General features: G+C 36.6%; 2 protein-coding genes across 4 annotated transcripts; both read right to left on the bottom strand.

The window, feature by feature from the left end:
* Nucleotides 1-96: 96 nt before the first annotated feature.
* LOC125221920 (uncharacterized) lies at nt 97-7,652 on the bottom strand. Of its 3 annotated transcripts, none has more exons than XM_048124254.2 (11): nt 7,428-7,652; nt 3,102-3,196; nt 2,812-2,869; nt 2,381-2,575; nt 2,217-2,293; nt 1,819-1,901; nt 1,679-1,730; nt 1,310-1,378; nt 1,082-1,168; nt 924-985; nt 97-431 (listed from the first exon to the last, which is right to left on the bottom strand). In XM_048124254.2, exons 1-11 carry the CDS (start codon nt 7,558-7,560, stop codon nt 251-253), a joined length of 1,092 nt encoding a protein of 363 aa, XP_047980211.1. In that variant the 5' UTR covers nt 7,561-7,652; the 3' UTR covers nt 97-250. The 3 variants fall into 3 exon arrangements, with proteins under 3 accessions (XP_047980211.1, XP_047980212.1, XP_047980213.1); XM_048124255.2 differs by lacking the exon at nt 7,428-7,652 and adding an exon at nt 3,442-3,909; XM_048124256.2 differs by lacking the exon at nt 7,428-7,652 and adding an exon at nt 3,304-3,432.
* Nucleotides 7,653-11,920: 4,268 nt separating this feature from the next.
* LOC125224227 (CMP-sialic acid transporter 2-like) lies at nt 11,921-19,792 on the bottom strand. Its single transcript, XM_048127591.2, has 16 exons — nt 19,534-19,792; nt 18,905-19,107; nt 18,613-18,729; nt 17,464-17,520; nt 16,524-16,601; nt 15,320-15,364; nt 15,053-15,112; nt 14,770-14,892; nt 14,544-14,621; nt 14,042-14,111; nt 13,736-13,843; nt 13,427-13,560; nt 13,264-13,343; nt 12,688-12,736; nt 12,535-12,600; nt 11,921-12,242 (listed from the first exon to the last, which is right to left on the bottom strand). The coding sequence occupies exons 2-15, from the start codon at nt 19,070-19,072 to the stop codon at nt 12,550-12,552; spliced, it is 1,218 nt and encodes a 405-aa protein (XP_047983548.1). The 5' UTR covers nt 19,073-19,107; nt 19,534-19,792; the 3' UTR covers nt 11,921-12,242; nt 12,535-12,549.
* Nucleotides 19,793-21,203: the final 1,411 nt, after the last annotated feature.

Here is a 21,203-nt window from a genome sequence, read left to right as displayed (position 1 = left end):
CAATCTTAAAATATTTACACATACGAATATGTCCTCGTTAAATCGACCTAATTAAGTTAATTTGTGCAGAAATTTCAACTTAAACACCAACGGCAATTGGCTTAAAAACATTACATAGTGATCAAATTAATTCATCTATCGAAGACAAATAATTAGGAATCGTAATCTACTTTCCTTCAACAATAGCATGCTCTATCAATTTCAAATAGATGCATTTAAGAATAACTATACTTATCATAATTCTCCTCCCTTATGAAACCCATGATTTCTCCCTACTTTTCGACTCCGTACCGCCTTCACCGGTCGTGGAACTCGAACTACCATAGCCATGTCCAGCTTTCGAGCTCCCAACTGCGTCTCTGTTTTCCGAGCAACCTGCACCAGCCTCCTCGTCCGCCACCTCAGCAGTATTTTGATCGATTTTATCGCCCCTGTGATGGCAATGGAAAAGGAGTGATTATAGCAACTAATTAGCTCAAAACACATAAAATTAACATAGTCTAATCCACCACATGATTTTCCCAATCGTTCGTACGTATTCTCGCCTAATCTATCACTCGCCCTTCGGGGAATACCAAAACTATAGATAAACGTGTCCATTCAAAACGAGATTCAAGTCCAAAAACACGTCTATGCAGATACAAATGTAGCCAATGCCTTTTGACAGAAGACGAGCTGAGTCAAGTCAAAATAACTGTTTAGTTGAAAAGATCGCCCCTACTTCCGGAGACGCTTAAGTTCAGCTTCATATTCATGCTAATAGTGATCACCGGTAATAGGATTGCACAACATCAACTAGCAAATGAAGTAAAAACGGCTAGGATAGCTTTTCGTGCGTTTGATTTTAGACTCGTATTAATATAACTGAGCAAATGCAGGGCAACGAGAGAGATAAGTTAAATGAGTGAGAGAGAAAAACACACCCTGAATATACGATGAGGCCAAACGTGACAGCAGCAAAGGCTACAAAGTACATCCAATCGACCTAGAGGGGAAAAAATGGATTTCAAAATAAAATCACAGGGAGCAGAATGAGTGTAATAATCAGTGTTCTTTTCTCGATCATTATGTTCTTCCACACCTTTTCCTGGTAGGCGAAGATACGAATCAGAACCGCCCACATATCGGAGGTTAGGAGTGACAAATTAAGCATTGTTGATCCACTTATCTGCGTATTATAAGTTGGAAGAGAATGATTCACCAGAAATATTATATACCAGATTATTTCAAAGATGAGGCGATAGGAAGTTCGAGATCGGAGACTGTTTTAACCGTCCATACAGACTTACCTAATAGTAAACCATATTACCTTTAGTAAGATGGGGACTCCAGAGTAAAACAGAAACATCGCAACGGAGAATCCAACAAAAGGAAACGTCTGTAACCGAAAAAAAGCAATGCTATTAGTTTGATTTAGATTGGAAATTATTGCTTATTATAGCAGTAGCACGAGGATCGCCAAATCATATAAAACCACAAAGAGAGCTTATTTAGTTTATGTTTATCAAAGGAGACAAATCAAAACAAAAATAACTTTCGATCCGACTTAAAACGAGGTAATAGATATTCAAGCAACTTATTTTCATTAGCAATCATCAGCTATCCCTGAAAGGAAATTGATGGCAAGAGAGAAAGAGAGACGGAGACAGAGAGATAGGGAGGGGATTGAGAGAAGTACCGCTCCTGCTGTCCAGTGAATAGATCGGAGTTCATCACGTTCGAGTATGACACTGCAGCACATTGTCAAGGAAATTGCAGTAAAAACCAGTACTTAGAAGCTCTGAAATAAAGAACTGCAATGGATGGAAATAATAATACATTTGGATCGCACTGATAATTGCACCAAAAAACCCCAAGAAAGCCATAAGCTCGACCCTGTCGGCACTTTTAACAAAATATTCCTGCATACAACAATGATACAAGAATTTAACCTCCACAAACAAAGAAAGATCTGAGAATATCAACTGAAGAATCACAAATTGGCAGCTGAAAACAGTAAAATAAAGTGAAGAGATATAGCAAAATACAAAAGAGAAGAAATAGGACAGAAAAAAATGAATTCTATAACGATTTGAGGATTGAAGAGTTAGACAAACAACAAACTTTGTTTACCTGAGAAGGAAAGGAAAAGGAAACACATTTACGAATAAGAGTCTTCTGAATCCCAGACGGGTCCAAAAGAGCATAAAAATAGATTGTTCTCGACAGTTACGTACCTCACCAACATTAGTTACACCGTAAAGTGTGGCCCCAGCAAGAACAAGCAGATCGCCCTTGATAGGGTTGCTACCACCTAAACAACAATAAGCATATCATCACAGTTCGAAAGGGCTAAGCAAAGATGAGAGAGATAAGCACATGTATAGAAAATACAACTTACTTGATCTATCTGCAGAATGAACATCTGAGAAAACAACCACTACGAGACCAGCAACACATATTACGACACCCGCCAACTTCTTGAATCTGTACTTCGTCTTCAAAAAGAACCAGGTGAGGAATAGGACACATGGGATCGTCCAACAGTCCAGCAGCATAACGCTTGTAATCGACGTATACTGATATGCCTTCACCACTGTGACGCCAAAAGTTACTTAGTTTATTCTTCAGTAAGCATGAATTAGGATTATATGCATCCATTATATTCAAGGAAAACAGAAAAGGATGTGTGTGTATATCCACTCCCAACCTAACAATGTGGCATCCGAGGATGTTCTGAAGGCAGTCAAAGCACTTAAGATCGTTATGTTGTTTTATGTCTAGTCTTGAAACATATCTCAAACGACAAACACATGTTTGATGGATACTTACCGAGAAAATTGGCTTCCACATCAACTGCTCCGAGCAAGATGTAGTAGTACCATTTTGCCTGCTTATAGAAAAGAGTCCGGAAAACATGTAAGACATTGAAATTTTACACTACATAACCACAATGCAAACATGTTGGAAACAACCATACATTTCTAAAAAAGTCAATAACTCTTGGAAATTTTTACAGCAAGAACAACACACACATCATTAATAACAAAGCTGAAAGAGCAATTGATAAACGAAATGTAACTATCTCTATATAGAACACTAAAAGCCTAAGAGTAACTGACCTTGAGAGCTTGCCTTCTATAGAGCATAATGCTCCCATACACCAAAGCCAAGAGCACATAGTTGAGGAAAGACTGAGAAGTTGGAGCATTAATTCCTAGTTGGAGAAATCGGATTTATTAGCCAAATCAAAAAATGTTTCCAAATACAGCTAAAAGTAACAATTTTTAAATATCCATGATGCTAAAGAAAAGCAGCTAATACCTAGGAAATGGATCTAATTCAAGCCCACAACATGAAACCAAGAAATCTCAGAAGAAAACAACAGAATCGATGGAGATGGAAAAACTATGATTATCTTTAAAATGAAAAATAAAAAAAGGGGGAGAGACAGGAAGCAACCTTTTTTGGCAAGTTCGGAAGATGAGAATCCGGTGGAGGTCACCAAAAGAGAAAGCAACTGTCCTAATCCAAGTCCCACCAGTGTATTCTTTGTCCAAAAATCATCCAAATTAACCACCATTTTCTTATGTAAAATTGTGGATTTTATGAAATTTTCTCAAAAGGTGAAGTAATTGCTTCACATAAGAAAGAGCGATTGGTTCTGAGCAAAGCACTAAAAATTGGCTCAGAACCATTAACAACTGATATTCACATAGCTCGATTACATATACTTATATAGAATTAGATGCAATGATTGGTTTCAGCATTGATAAAATTCATGTGGAAAAACTGAACGGCTGTCACAAATTCCCAGATGCCTACTGCTCTAAGCAGTCAATTCTAAAAATAATTACAATTTCGAAAATGGAAAAAGTTCCAAACCAGAAAGTTTTGATTTTTAAACTGCTTATGTACTGTAATTTCGTAATAATTGAAATAGGGATTCAAAGATTCTTGTTTTACTTGTTCTACCGTTAATTAGGCTGGATTTGGAATACGAATAAGTAAAGGAGGTTTAACAAACATTGGGTCCAGCTCGAGATGCCCAATGTTTACTGTTCGAGCGGTTAACGGCTGACCGGAACCGTGAGTTTTTAATAGAACTGAAATCATCACTTTTGGAACCGTGGTTCGTTTCAGGTTTTAAAATTCCAGAACCAAAACATGTTGGGATCGCCGGTTTCGGACGGTTCCAGACCGGAATTGTGAAAAACCGCCGGATAACCGTGCAACATGAGCCGGAACCAAAAAAAAACACCGGAAACCAATGATTCGGAACCGTGAAAACCCTAAAAAACTGCCGGAAAACTGACCGTTCCGAAACAAAACCGTAACCGCCAAACACTCTCGCAGTTCGGTTCCGATTTGACAATTTCCAAGACTAAAACCAATGGTTCTAAACCGTAACTGCCGGTTCCGAAAGTGTAGGCATCTAGGTCCAGCTCATACTATTTTATTATCAAAACGGCATTTGAGTTTCTTGTGAAGACACAATTTTGGAAAAAGACAGCCAACTACTTTTTCATGGAACAAATTCATCTTTTCACTATTATTCATAATAGATCAATATTCTCTTTGAAAGGGATTTTAGAACAAGGGATTTTAGAACAATATTGGTGTTAATAATAGCATCCACAACTGGAAAATAAGCAAATTGTCTCGTCCCTTTTTTTTATTTCTTTATTAGAGTCCTACATATTTATTATCAACTTTTTAAAAATAATTTAGATAAAAATCCCTTCAACCCATAAAGAGTAATTTTGTCCATTTCAAATATAATTATCAGAATTGAAATACTAAGAGCACTCCCAATGGAGTTCCCTAAAAACTCCCTTATTTCTCCCTAACTCCTGCCACATCAGCGCCACATCAGCACCAAAATTTATCCCCAGTTTTTAGCCAAGTGCTACATTGGTTTCTCCCTTATTTCTCCCTTATTTCTCCCTAACTCAACATTTCATTTTTACATCATTATTTTTTATATTATTTAATTTTCCCTACAAATGTATTTAATAAATAGACTAATAATGAACAATTCATCGTTGTATTAATCATTGGAAAATATAATACAACGAGAAAAAAAAAACTACAAATAAAAAACGCAAATAAACAAAGATTTAAAAAAAAAAAATCTAAGACGGAGGGGCCGGAGGGGCGTCGGGATCGAGCCCCAGCGTACTCTGCAGGTGTTGGATGCATTTCCAGAGGGCCGCCTTTTCTTCAGGGGTCCCGCCGCCGGTGAAGTACAGCGTGTACATCTGGGTCAGATTGGCGACATTGCTCGAATAAGTGGCTTTTTCTAAGTCGATGACGGATTCCGACGCGACTTCCGACGTTGCGCCCTTCCCCTTCCGCCTCCCCTTCGCCTTCTTCACTCCCTCCGGGCGCTCGTGCGGACCATCCCCACTCAAGTCGATGTGGGCCGCGCTCCCCTCGCTCTCCGAAACGCTAAGTCGCGAGCGCACCGATTTCCCGTGCAGCGCGTCGTGCATTCCCGTCCGGAATTTGGGGAGATCCTTCAGCTTATCGTAGATGTTCCAATACTTGAAGCCCTTCGTCGACAAGTACTGGCTACTATACATCCGGATGGCCTCATCTCGGACCATGTGCTCGTTCTGGCCACTCGTCATGTGAGTCATCAAGTTAGAATAAATACCGTTGAAGTGCCCGCAGTCCCTCATGAGGCGCTCCCAATGCCGACGGATCGCCTCGCTGCCATGGTCCTTCATTGAGGCAGTCTTGTGGCTCCTGTACTTCGCGGCAATCCGCTCCCAGAATATGATCTCAGTCTGGTAGTTGCTGCGCTCCGCGTCCTGTGACGTGTCCGCCCAGCAGTCGGCTATCAGCTCGGACTCTTGCAGAGTGTAAGTAGTCCTTACCCGCTTCGGCCTCTCATCGGAACCCGTATCAGTCGCAGCCGACGACGCCGGCGCCTTCCCCCTCCCGCTCCTAGAAGGCGGCTCGGTGGGCGTTTCTTCCACCTCGAAGTCCTCCGCGCTCAGTGTCGCGGCCTGAGATTCTTGGTCGCCTGGGGTTGATCCGGGGGTGTCGAACTGGGGCCGATACACATCGTCGGCTGGAAAGGGCATTCTGCCGGCAGAGTTGAAGTACGGAGAAAGTCTCCGCGCCGGAGGAGTCTGCAAAGGAGACGGACCCCCGTATGGAAGTTGGCCGGGAGGAGAACCCATCGCCAACAACGACTGCATCCACTGCTCGTTTGCTTCATCCGTGTTGGGAATTTGTGAACTCGACTCTTTCCCCTTACCCTTATCCTTACCCGATCGGGAACTTTTCTTCCAAAAGCTCATAATTTTGATGAAAATTGAAGATTGGGAGAAGAGATTGAAAATGGAGAGAATGAAGATTGTGGGTGATGAATGGAGGAAGTGGAGGAAATATTTATAGGGGTGGAATGTAAAATAGCCGTTGGGTTCAAAAAAAAAAAAAAAAAATTTTAATTATCGCCGATTATCGCCGAGCGTCGCCACAGTGGCCGGCGATCGCTCGGCGATAATCCGGCGTTAGAACGCCACTCGGCGAAGCAACGGCAACATTATCGCCGAATTATCGCCGACTTCGCCACAATGGCCGGCGATAATTCGGCGATAACCGGCGATTTATCGCCGAGAATTCGCCACCTCCATTGGGAATGCTCTAATAAAGTTATTGTATGGATAATATTTATGACGTTGGAAATTTTTAAGTTCAAGATTTTAATGACATTCGTTATTGTTCGAGTTAGTAAAATAAAATTAGAAAGAAAATAGTGGCATTATTTTATAATGGAGTCAAAAAGCAGAGAGGCCTTCCACCACTACAAGCCGCATAATGTGGACCTTTTTAGGGGTTGTGGCTTTTTTTATTTACCTCTTTTTTAGTTTTATTTATGTTTTATGCTTCTAACACTTGACATACATCGAACCAAATCGTATTATTTAGCATCACAAACAACACTTTATCCTAAATTTGTTCATCTTTGACTTACCTTAATTAACAACATCTTATAGTGGGTGCCTAGATTTTTTCTTTTTTTATTTGATTAAATGCTACTGTTAGGCACATTAATATCCTGCACTTTCATGCCTTTGAATGGAAACTATTATATGTATTTTAAAGTCCATATTCATATATGTTCAAGTCAAAATGGAAAATACTAATTAAGTGTTCAATTAGTTGGCACAGAATAATACTAAATAGTAATACTGCTATATCACTCATCCATCATACTTAAGTTTAAATCAAAAACTCCAGTATACAAATAACAAATCATTGAAGTCTGTAATTGTAGATATTCCATCATAAATGAGGATTTTTTCTAACTCGAAAAATAAAAATAAAAAACTAGACAATTTCTCAAGCAATATATTAATAATTTCAAACTATAAGAAACAAAAGTATGTATAATTTGATGAATATGAGTGAAGAAAGTGAGAGAAATATCTGACCTTTCTTAGCCAATTCAGAAGATGCAAATCCAGTGGCAGTGATAAGAAGAGAGAGAAGCTGTCCCAATCCAAGGGCTCTTAAAAATGCATTCTTCCTCCAAATCTTGTCCAAATTCTCCTTTATACCTCTCATTTTACTTTCTTGTTTTTCTCTTCAATCGTCGTTATTAGATCAAATCATCATCTCTCACTTCTCAAGAATGCTGGAAGAGAAGAAAGAGAGACAGAACTATAAACCTTGAAAACATCTACTAATATGATTTCAAAGAGAAATGTTAAATGAATAGTATATTATTCTATAGTTGAAAGTGATTGGAAGTTGACAATGTATTTTCGTTTTGTCAATCGGCAAACTAAAAAATTCGCTTATATAATTAAATATTAACCAAATCCGTTCACTTAAAAATTCAGATTAGCTAGGAAGTTTAATTAGCAATATCCTCCTTTACAATAATTTTTTTGGTTGTGTATATGAAATACTCATATTTTAGTTATGTAATACGTTCACATGTTGTTAATTTTGGAATAATCCATTCATTATTAACTTCTTTAGACATAGTTGTAATTTATTCTTTTGCTTATGATTATTGTTATTGTTGGATGAAAACAACAGCCTCACCAACCACCGCAATGCTCATTTTTCACACCTCTATTTTTTCGTGTTATTTTTATTTATTTATTTTTGAGGCGATAAACATAATAATCTTGATGTTTTATATTGAAGCAACCCCAGAGTCTGAGTACTAGTATAATTGAATAGAGAGAAAAATCATTAAGAACATATGCATAGAGGCATTGAGTATAATATGTATAATTATGGATGTAAGATACTTTGAGATAATTGATAGTGACTGGAAAGTTGACCATGGATCGGATCGGTATACAGATTTATTAAAATGGAATACAATGACAAAGTGAACAAAAATATTACGTATGTTACATGAAAACGGAACCAAAAGAATAAATTAATTAAGCAATTTTATCAGGTGATGTAATCATAATAATTTATAGGTTTATATTTTAAATAATAGGGAGTAGTAACTAATAACTTGATTTGGACACAAAATCTATAAATGTTGGTCCCTAGTCCCTATTGATTCCAAAAACAATAATTTTTAGACTAAAATATGTCCATCGGCCAAGTTTGATTGGACACCGATTTTAATACTCTCTCCGTCCCAAAAAAATATCACTTCCTTGTTTAAAAATGATCACTTCCTTAAACAGCACGAAATTTTATACTCCCTCCGTCCCCGATTAAGAGTCACCCTTTGACCGGACACGGTTTTTAAAAAATATTAAGAAAAATTGGTTGAAAAAGTTAGTGGAATGTGAGACCCACTTTTTATATTGGTTTAATAATAAAATGTGAGTGAAGTGAGTTAGTGGAATGTGGGACCTACTTACCATTTATGGTAAAAATGAAGTGTGACTCTTAATTGGGGACGAACCGAAATGGAAAAATGTGACTCTTAATCAGGGACGGATGGAGTATAATTTTATTTTGTGTTAAGTGGAAAGATGAATAAAGTAGAGATAAAGGTGTTTCTATCATTAATAATTGATCATCTTGGTTGGGACTAGGGGTGCTTAAACGGTTCTCCGGTTCTCGGTTAACCGGAATCGGAACCGGAACCGACCGGTTAATTGAGGAACCGGAACCGGAAAATCCGGTACCGGTTCCAACTTTTTAAATAACACCGGTTCCGGTTCGGAACCGGAACCGACCGGTTCCTAACCGGGAACCGGATTATAATTCAATTTTATTTTTTTATAATTTAATATGCTAAAAAATCTAATTTATTGAATTAATTTTGAATTAAAGTAAAATAGTTTGAAACATTGAGTAATTTTTAGATTTAAATGTTTAATCTGTGATACTTGGAATCTATAATTATTTTCCTAATCCATTTTTTATGAACTAACTACAATGAGTAGAACATCATAAGTTTGTTTTTAGTTTTCAAAAGAACTTATACAAATACAATATCATTTCATATGATATATTTATTACAAATTTATGTAACAATTCATTTAACATACAATTTTAACATATTTGTGAATAATTTATTAAGTGTTCCAGTATAAACCAAATAGTCACAACAATATCAATTAGTATTGGAAATTCCAATGAATACTATGTTTAGCCAAAAAAGGGAAAATGAAATTCAATTTTAAAACTCATTTTTTTAAAAAAAAATTGCTAAAGTTTAGAACTCCTATTTTTGTATTAGTAAAAAATTGCTAACATAAAATAGTCCGACCCGACCTACTACACTTGGCATCACTCTTATCCATATATGAATATTATTGTATTGTTGGTTTGTATTTTGTGTATTTATTTTAATTTTTAGGTATTATTTGTTATAATTCTAGATGTTGGATTATTATTTTTTTAGTATTGAACTATTTAAAATTATAAATAAATTCGGATTAAAATTACACATCGGTTCCGGTTCGGAACCGGAATCGACCGGTTCTTAACCGGCCGGTTCCAAACCGGAACCGATCAGTTCCGGTTCTTGAATTTATGAAAATTTAAAACCGGTTAACCGGTCAACCGGTCCGGTTAGAACCGGAACCGCCCGAATAAGCAGGCCTAGTTGGGACAAACCAAAAATAAAAGTGAGTCATTTTTATTAAGACGAAGAATGTATTAGTTTTATAGTACTAATAAAATATGAGTGGAATGAACTAGTAAATTTGGAATCTAACTACCATTTATAATAAAAATTAACCAGGATTCTTAATGGCAGACGAACAAAAATGACAAATATGAACTCCTAACAGAGGACTAGGAAGCATTGATTAATCAATCATAGGCCACCACGCACCCTTCTATGATGATGAATTTGTACTCACTTCATGCAAGCGTAAATCGATAGAAACTAGTAATTAAATGAAGAGTAAAGGCCAAAACTGATTCTGAACATATGCCCATTTTACGATTTTGGTCCTAAAGATTATCTTTTGAATTTTTCGGTCCCAAACATTTCAATTCGAATCACAATTGGTCCAAAGTTAACTATTCCGTCAAATTTTAACGGTCAACGTTTTTAATCCCGATTTTGACCAAATTAAGATGCTAAACAACACAACAAAATTTAGCGACGGATTAACAAATCCGTCACTAATTGAGAGATTGGGAGGATCGCCCCTCTTCTCTCCCACACGCTACTTCGCCAAATTTCCCCCAAATTGAGAGGGACTTCAATCGCCGCCGATTCTCAATTCCTCACCGCCTCCTCCGATTCAAACGACGCCCGGTTACTCTCCACCGCCGATTACACTCCTCACACCGGCCGCCGCCTCTCCTCTCTCTCGATTTCAACACTACTCTAGCCCTTGAGGAGTTCGTCGTCGTCGCCGTTGACAGCCGCCGCCACCGCTACAGCTGTGATTTCCGCGACCACCGCGCTGCCTCAAACGCCGTCCCGGTTTCAGACCAGCATCGCCGCCGTCTCGCCCAAAATCTGTTGCTGTTCGCCGATGAAATCAGAGTAGCCCTCCCCTGCTGTCTCAATCAGTTCGCTCCGCAGCTGCCGTCTACACTCGCCGTCGCTGCTGCTGCCTGCGCGAAGCCGGCAGCCAGCTACCGTCGTCCAGCCTTGTCAATCAGTCCCCGAACGGTTCCGAAATGAACCCGGACATCCCCGAAACAACCCCGACTAACCCCGTAGAACTTATGTTCTCAAAGCGATTTCGATTAGTTACAAAGGGGTGTTGAATTGCTGAAGTTTGATTGCTTGTTTCGTTATTTGTTCGCGTTAAATTTGTGAGAGTCCAAGATGACAGCAAGTGGTGTTTGAAAGCATAAGTTGGATGCTAAAATGTATGCGTGCATTGCTGTGTGTAAAGTGCGAATTTGGAAGGCATTATACCTCGGTGAATTGAACTTGGTGGTGCTAGGACTTGGGGGAACAACTATGGTGATTTTTGTCAAAAGAAATTGTTGTTGTTTGATTTCTACAAGTAGTATGAAATTGAAATATGAATTGATGAAAGGATTACCACGTTTGGCTAGCTGGTTCTTCAACCTTCATGTTTATGCCGTGAATTTTATGAGAATAAATCCATCAAATCCGTCACTAAATTTTGTTGTATTATTTAGCATCTTAATTTGGTCAAAATTGGGAATAAAAACATTGACCGTTAAAATTTGACGGAATAGTTAACTTTGGACCAATTGTGATCCGAGTTGAAATGTTTGGGACCGAAAAATTCAAAAAATAATGTTTAAGACCAAAATCGTAAAATGGACATATGTTCAGGACCAGTTTTGGTCTTTACTCTTAAATGAAACTATAAATGATACGTTCACATATTCTAACAAAAAAAAACTGCATGATATATGGTAAGTATAATGTACTAATATCACTTGGGCAAGTCGTATCAAAGTTGAATATAACACCCATAAATGTACTCACTAATATACAGACCAAAAATGGAAGAGAGAAAGGGAAGGGGGGGGGGGGGGGAAGAAAAGGAGAGGATGATGCTCAATGAACTAAGAACTAGAACTCATCAATTTACATATCATCATAAAAGAATATATTGGGAATTCGAGTAAAAAGCCTGCATCTATACTCTTCAAGGTTGAGTCCTCCATAGTCAATACAGTATATTTCCCACTATTCCAGTGTGTCGAAAAGAAGAAGAAGAAGAAGAAGAAGAAGAAGAAGAAGAAGAAGAAGAAGAAGAAGAACAGCTAACCATATTTCATGGAAGCGGCCACCATGCTAGTGGCAATCAACATAGCGTTATCTTCTCTTCTACGCTTTACTGTGGCCGTGCGATAAGTGCTAAGGAGACAACCTACAGTGAAATTCATTCATATTAGAATCACAGTGTATTGGAAGGAGAGCACGCAATTGTGATACGTCAAAACAGACATGGAACATTATTATGATCCCTCCCAGCTTATCAGATAATAATTCAAGATCTTTATTTCAAAGGTTGTGTGAAATTGACAATATTTTGTCAACGCCGTTTGGACTGGTTAAGAGCCATACATAAAATGTTGTTAATGCACATCAAACGCTTCATATTTAATGTTGCAATTAATAAAAGATAGTATAATATAATACTATAAGTTTTGCCAACATACCAATGGACTAGATTTTCATTTGGGAAGAAGAGGTTGTCTTTCATCAGGTCCAACATGGTGAGTAGCCTGGAGAAAGCATGCAGAACTATGAGGAAAAACATGCTTCAGAAGAAAAAATCAAATGTGTAATTGACATATATGCTAATATTCTACCTCTTCATTAGCTCCTGCAGCCATATTTATGAAGGATGAATCCCTTGACCTGAAGTATGGAGATTATCCAGTTGTCAATTAATGTTGGGAGAGGAGGAACATGCTATTATCGTAGAAATGATGTGAGAATTACTAGTTAAATAAAAGTTGAACAAAAATAACGAAAAACTAGCCAAAAGTAAAGATTCAGTGAATTCTGAGATATCTTGGAGATATGATGATTGGCTAATGGCTAATGCTTGCAGAATTGGTTGAGTTTAAGGATTAATTATCAAATACTGTAAAGAAAATGATAAAGTATCCATTAAATTAAAATCTAGTTGGCATGGTCCACTCCCCCATCATTAATGTACTACTACTAGTTTGAGGGTGTATTGGCATGAAAGAAGATGTGTGAACTGAGCCATAACTACTCAAAAGGCTGTTCTGCCATTAATAATTCAAAACAGACCCAACAACATATAGTACATAATAATATGGAGCCTTCAACTACTGCATGAAGTAAAGAGCCGTCACTGGAAAAATAGAAAGATTTTATGTTCGAAGCATGTGAGCATTCTAGAACAGAATGAATACCTATGTTTATCTTGTACATCAGTTCTTTCTACCATCCCATTTTGTTCTTCATCTTTGGGTTTTGCAAAAGGTGAAAAGAACTGAAACCAGAATATATTACTATAAGCCTCGATATTTTATGCAATATACATGAGAAAAAAGTTACTTTAGTTCAGTTTTGTACCTGATGCATTGAAATGAAAACAACTGAAATCCCTAACAAAAAGTTTATGGTCAAAGTATGACCAAACAAAGCAGCAGATGCTATGCCTGTAAATATTGTTGCAACAGTCGATGAATACTTCTTCAAGATCGTGTCTGGGAACATGAAAATACACATATGTAAGCATGTAGCACAAGAAGTTAAGTACTAAGCAATCCTATTGGACTGCACAGATGAGAAGTAGATAACATGAGATTGGTAAAGCCAATGTGTTACTATCCCGTGCAAAGGAGATAATCTGTAAAAGTAGCTACTAAAAAATTCTCTCACCAGCATATTTGAAGAAAAAGGAGGATAGAATTCCTTGTGCAGCATTGTTACATATCAAAAACATAGTAGCTTTTGAATGTCCTTCAAATATATTGAAATTGTCGGGACCTGAAACATTTATTGCAATATATTTTATATACAAAAACAGTAAAAACAAATCCCCTTCTGAGCTACGAATGGCATGCTGACAGTCAGATACAGGCAAAGCCTAAAATCTGATTATCTCCCAATACACTACAAAATGAGCCTTATCCAAACTGTTAATGCTAATCTGCAGGCTGGAGAAGCACAATTAAGCACTGATACCTTTAAAAACAACGGTTCCGAGGATTCCAAGAAAGTTGAAGATAGCTCCGTATCCATACAAAAATAAGTTCTGCAAATTCCAGTAGAGAAAAAAGTAACGAACTAAGAACACATATATACTATCGACCAGGTTATCAACTAAGTTAAATCTCAAGTGTATCATGAAAACCAAATTTGTTTCAATTATAATACTCAACGAACAAATAAATTTTAGGATCACTGTCACAAACATGAAAAATCAGAGGAGAACATTCTAATAAATTAATAATCATAATCTGCTTTCACAACTGTATAGTCTTGGGGCTACAACTGAGGCAGTAAAAATCAGCATTTGCCACTTCAATAATACAACTCTATTTGCCACAATGATATGATGTGAACATTAAATGACTGGAATGTGGCTTCATGCATGACAAAACATCATAATACACGTACAGTTGAACCAAAAATAGACTATAAATGATATGGAACACTTTTTCAACATTTGATTATGTTAAACCACCTGAAGATATATGCTCGTGTCATATTGGCTTTTGAGGGCATATTCATTGAAGACAGAGGCCATAGAAGGAACTGTTACCTGCATTCAAAAAACCGAAGTCATTTATGCCTGCAAAGAACAAATCAATGAAAATTTTGGAAAGGCAAGATGAAAAAGAAGAAGGTTGTTCTGTACACCCATGCAACTCACAGATACTATCATTGTCAAGATGCCCTGAATAACTTACAAATATCAGTGTGCACACATATGCAGCAGTTGTAATGGGGAGATCCAAAGTAGTGGTACCCTCTGGCATGGATTTTAGTTGATTTATACTAATCCCAATCAGCAGCAAAGCAAGAGCCTCCCACTGGGACATAACAACAAAATTTTCCAAATGTTTAAAAACTAGATTGCACTGGTAGCTTATCTTGCAACAAACTCATTAAATTCTTGTATAATGAAACAGAAAATTTCAGAATACACAATAGCATGTGTATGATCTTATCCAGTCATTAAAAGAAACTAACCTGAATTATTGAAAATCGGCGTTTCATGATGAACTTGAGAAGTACAGCAATTACCAAAACCTAAGAAGAGAGAGATGATCATGAGACAAAAAGTAAAACAAAGGCAAACATCAGCTCTCTATGGTTTTCCTCCTATCTCAAGATGGTATTCGACCATCTTTATTATTCTCAGATCATGTTAGAACACCAATAAGACAAGGGATTAACAAACTAATTAATCAGATAAAAGAAAAGATGAATATTGCCAAGCAAGCATTCCCAGCGCACCTTTAAATTGCTCAACATTTTTACTGTCGCGGGGTTGAAATATAGCTGAGATAAGAGTAAGGAAACATGAAGAGTTGTTAGTTACTTTAAGAGTAGAAAGAAGTTGCAGCCACTATCTCCTATAAAAGAATCAGTTAGTATTTAGAAAAGGTCCTAAGGAGCATATGCAGTGAAGTACCCCCAAATAAGGACTTCAAAATATTATAATTTCATAAGTGTATCAAAAAGCTTTCTGTAAACACTTAAGATTCTGCCTATCATCTAAAGAGGCGTTCGGTTTCCATAATTACTTGTGATTAAAGGTCATGACTAATCATATCTATTGTTTGGGTTGCGTTTTTCTCAAAAGCTCGGCCCGTGACAATGTATCTTGGCCCACCTCCATAATGCCAAGATAAGATTGTAACTCACGATTAACCATCTCACCTTCACTTCTATGACTAATTTAATCCTAGACAAATCCTATTATGGCTCATCCCATATTGTATCTCATCATTACATTCTCTAACAAACCGAACGTCACCTAAATATAGAAGCAGAAATTATGTAATATGAGTAATCATGTTGTCTAAGACATTGATATATAATTATGCTACACTACCGTCTAGGAGAGAACTAAGAAGAGCAACATATGAAAAGTACATAACATGAGATTTTTCATATGGATGGTACAAGTATTGATGGAACATGGAAAGCATAATGGATAGTGCATACAATATATAAAGAAAAATTATACATATATGTGTGTGTGTGCTGATGTAGACAGATAAATGTAACTATTTATATGTGTGTGTTTGTTGCATGACACATGTCAATCATATTTATGTGAACACAGGCATCCCTCAAGCTTTCCTTGTTAAAGCAGTTGAAGAATATTTTTGTTTGATATGATCTTACATCATACCATAGTATAAGGGTTTTAAAACAAACTAACTTTCTAGTTCTTGCACACATTCGTATAGGATCTGAAACCTACATTTAGATGTGCTTAACACTTTAACGATAGAATTCTATCAGGAAGATAGACTTAATGTACAGAATACATGACATGCAGACATACTCAAGAGTTAAGAATTACATTTGACACCTCAATGTAACCACATCAAATCGCATAAGCAGTAATGAAGAGAAATGTTTTATATCACTAACGTGTAATTTCAGAAATGTAGGTGTAAACCGGGACTCCTAATAAAACTTAATATACCTGCATAGTAAACTTCAGGTAGTTATTTATAGCATAAAGTAGGGCTGGAACTGCGAGAAGTTTATTGTTGCGAGCAGCCTGCAAATATCATCAGAAGCAGGGGAGTAATTCATAAGAATATCATCAGAGAGGATTTTGCGCAGCTGAGGGTGGAATAACTTTTCTGAAGGATGCAAATATACACCCTCATACCATGATTCATGTAAGAAAGAAAAAGTATGCTTGTCTTGTAGTTGTAACCTAAGGATTTAAGAACATATCCCAGGGCCAAAATCATGGTGAGCAACACGATAGCAATCACACGTTCTGATAATATATCACAAAAGTCACTGGACCTTACTACTTTAAGAACATCACCAGGCAGCTGTATATTAAACTATTTTAAAAATAAAACAGAAATTAAGTTTGGCTGCAACCTGGCCTGAGTAGTTGCTTCAAGATTTGCTCTTACCACAAAACCAAAGTATAATACTTACAATATTACTACTAGTTACTCGCATGTTTTAGCTTATAGGAAATAGGAACCATGATGAAGCTGGATAGTAATAATGCTTATTGCCAATCACTCAAGTACTGGTCCAATTAATAAATTTTTAATTATGATGAAATGGCCGCCGAGAAAGCTTCCTATCAGGAATTGTGAGCTTCTGGATTGTTAAACTGACCTGAAGGACATGTGTGGACTGTGGATCACATATAATATACATAGCAAGGGAACAAGTTGCCAATCATTACAGGTCTTATATGCGAGAAATAGAATATTCCTCTTAGCAAATGGAAGGGAATCACTTGGCAACTTGTGGAAACTCTATATGACATGCTGGATACAAAACTAACATAACAATTAACAAACATAATTCTTTCTGGTAATATGAACTCTAAATGGTGAATTGAAATGCCATTGGATACCAACTTCTTAAATTCCAAGAGAAAAGTGCACCTGCATAAATGTTGAAAGTGAGAGAAGCGGCTTTTCACCAACTTTCTGCCGCCTAGCCTGCATGGAAAGATCCACACAGTAAATATCATGAGGCATGGATTTGGTTTGGATGTTCAATGGTGTATAAACAAAGTAGTTGCTTTAGCCCTTAATGATCATAGGTTCCGTTCGGTTGGCATGACTAATTATCAATCCATCTAGGATTAAGTTGTGAGATTATTTTAGTTGGAGTGGCTATGAGTAAATATCACATGATTATCCATCTAGGATTAAGTTGTGAGATTCAATCCATCTAGGATTAAGTTATGAGATTCAATCTCATGAACCAAACAGAATACATATTTAATCATGAGATATAATCTTGCAAACCGAACAGCCCCATAATATATAAGGCTATAGCATTTTCCATTAAAGTTCCATTTTTCTATGTGCTAGTGCAATGCATACAAACACATGCATGCAGTCACAAAATTCAAAGATTGAAATGTTACATCTATATTGGCTCACTACACTTCGAATTAAATGTACATACAGCTATGGAGTTCCAAGAGCACCCAATTTTAAATCTTCAAAATTTGTTAAGGCCTGCAAGTACACAGAGCACTTTATCTAATTTGATTAGACGGCCTAATGTTTCTATCACATCTAGTTTCTCATCACTATATCTCTTTCTCCCTGATACATTTAAAATCAATTTTACCATAAGGAAACATCCGAGCACTCAGAAGTAAACAAACTATAGAGTCAAATCCATAATCTAAACAGTCTATAAATGTGCTACTTAATACTTATATTATGTAAGTATGTAACATCTCAAATATTTCTATATCTTTATTATAATACTCCCTCCGTCCCATAAAAATAGAGAATTTGGGAACGTCACGTGTTTTAATGTGAAATTGGTTAAATATGAGAGAGATAGAAAGAAAACGTGATTGAAATATTGCTAATGGAGAACGGGGCACATATCATTAGAAAGAAATACTTACTAAAAGCTGAAGTGGGTTATTTTGGGGGACGGCCTAAAATGGCAAAAGTGGACATTTTTCGGGGACGGAGGGAGTAGATTAACAATATTGTTTACTGAAAGTGCATGAGATTCTTCTTTTTTCATTTCTAAAATTGACATATAGATGTGAAAAAGATTACCTGGAACAAAAGCATTGTGATTGCAAAAAGAACTTTTGCAAGCTCTGTCAAAAAGTTGACACTAATCGGACTAAACTTGAAGCGGCCATCCACCTTTGACATATAAACCAAAATAGGCTGGAAAGAGGAAAATCAGACATTCAGAGCAGACATAGCAGCAACAGTAAGAAGTATATAGCAACTGGGAACAACTACAATATATGGGGATGTGTATTGCACATTTGCAAGTTACCAGACAAAAAAAGGAAAAAAGAGGGGGGGGGGGGGGGGGGGACAAAGAAGAGAATCATACCTGGAAACCAACAAGTACACAATCACCGCCAACTAATAAGAAGTTAAGCGCACGCTGCTTTGATGATACCTTGCTCCTATGTCGGTCATAAGCTCGTGCAACAGCCTTACTGGATGGATTAGCTATTTTGGAATGACAGGCACTGCACTCTATCATCCCGTTCTTCATTAGCCAACCCCAAAGGCCAGCTATGAAAATTCAACCTGAATAACAAAACCAGAAACCCATCAATCATTTCCACAGATGCTACCTAACTACACAATCAAACAGCATATCAAACTCAGTATCCTCAGCCAAAAGAACATCACGATCTTACCACAAGCCGCTATTCAGATCAACGAACACATTAATGCAAAATAGCAAAACGTGATGAAACAGCGCTATAATTTCCCCACAACCAGATCTTATCACAGATAACAAATCTCCCAAATTCTAAATCGAGGACAGTAATTGAATTGCATTTATACACAATGTTGCGCGTTGGCTGGACAAATAAAAGTCAATTAGAATCCACCTTTTTTGGTGGATCAAACCAAACGGAAAGATAACATCAGTGATGCAGCCTATGCAGGCTCGATCAATCGAAATTGAGCTCCAGCTAATGAAATCAAGCACAATGAAACACGTACCTGTGACTACAGCTACAAGATGGTTCTGATTCGGGCGGAGATCAAAAGCGGCTTAGATCTGGCCGAGGCTCCGCTAACAGATCCAATTGCCGGATCAAAAACACCGCGGAAATGCGCACAAAAGTAAATTTGCGTTTGAATGTAGCAAAAGAGGCTTCAATTCAAAGGATTTCGGAGAGAGCCCCTTTGCGTCTGGATCTCAAGTTATGTTCAAACTATGCTGGCGATTGGGAGAAAAACTATTTATACATGGTAAACGGTTGCAGGTGGAAGGAAGTATAGCGGTCAAATATATATTACTACCTCTCCAATTACCGAACATAGAAATTAATAATTGTAGTACTAATGGAATTGGATCGCAAAATTGAATTGAAATTGTAATTAGAATTGGAGCTTTTAATTTTAAATTTAATATTAGGTAGTATTATATAAAATATTTGGATTTGTCAAATTTTATATGTGAATCTATATACTCCCTCCGTCTCCGATTAAGAGTCACACTTTGATCGGACACGTGTTTTAAGAAATATAAAGAAAAGTTAGTTGAAAAAGTTAGTGGAATGTGGGACCCATTTTTTTTATATTAGTTTTATAATAAAATGTAAGTGAAATGAGTTAGTGGAATGTGGGACCTACTTACTATTTATGGTAAAAATGAATTGTGACTCTTAATTGGGGACGAACCGAAATGGAAAAGTGTGACTCTTAATCGATGACAAAGAGAGTATAAATTAGATAATTGAATTTTAAAATAATTATAGTAAAGTAGGAGTATATATTTATGGCATATATTCATAGTATATATTTATGGCATATATTCATAGCACACACATACGCACACTTCATACACATTGCACACATCATACACACTATGCACGAAATACACATATATTGCACGGGTAGTGACAAAATGTAAACTCTACTTAATGTATAAACTTCAAACTCTTCAACACAGTACCAACACAGTTTCAACACAATGTCAACACAGTATATCAAGATTTTGATGTCAACACAATATCAACACAGTGTCAATACAACATCAACCGTTGACACTGTGTTGACATTTTTTGTTGCTATTATTTTGTCATCTGTTGAAATTTTTTAACGGTCTAGATCATAGTTGGAAGTTTGTACAATATTTATAGTTTATATTTAATTACAAAAATACATCTATATTGCACACACTATACACAAAATATACATACTATAAATATTGATTGTGTATGCAATTTGTACTATGTGTCTGTGCAAAGTGTGATGTGTGGGTGCACACAAATTCTTCAAATTCAATTTCATATACAAACTATATGATTTGAAAAGGAATTTGAATCAATTTTTTTAATTCAATTTCATAGAATTCAAATTTAAATTTTGTGTACTAAACAGACACTTATTCTTATTTAATACGACAAAAATGTAAAGTTTAGAATTTTTTTTAATCATAGATGCACTGAACTCGGCTTCGGCTGAATTCGACTTATCCTTAACGGATGGCGGGGTTTGAATCCGTGACCTCAAGGTGACCATAGCTCCGCTGCCAACTGCGCTACAACTCATTGCTACGGAATATATATTTTAATATATGACGTATTTAAATTTTCACAAATTTAATCTAGAATAATGAAATTGTAGTATAAACATATCTATTTGACCCAAGAAAGTTATGTTAA

The sequence above is a fragment of the Salvia hispanica genome, chromosome 1 (assembly GCF_029641045.1).
Source record: "Salvia hispanica isolate PSC_SH4W2 chromosome 1, Shi_PSC_v1, whole genome shotgun sequence".
NCBI lineage: Eukaryota > Viridiplantae > Streptophyta > Magnoliopsida > Lamiales > Lamiaceae > Salvia > Salvia hispanica.
This window is presented reverse-complemented; position numbering and strand designations above follow the sequence as displayed.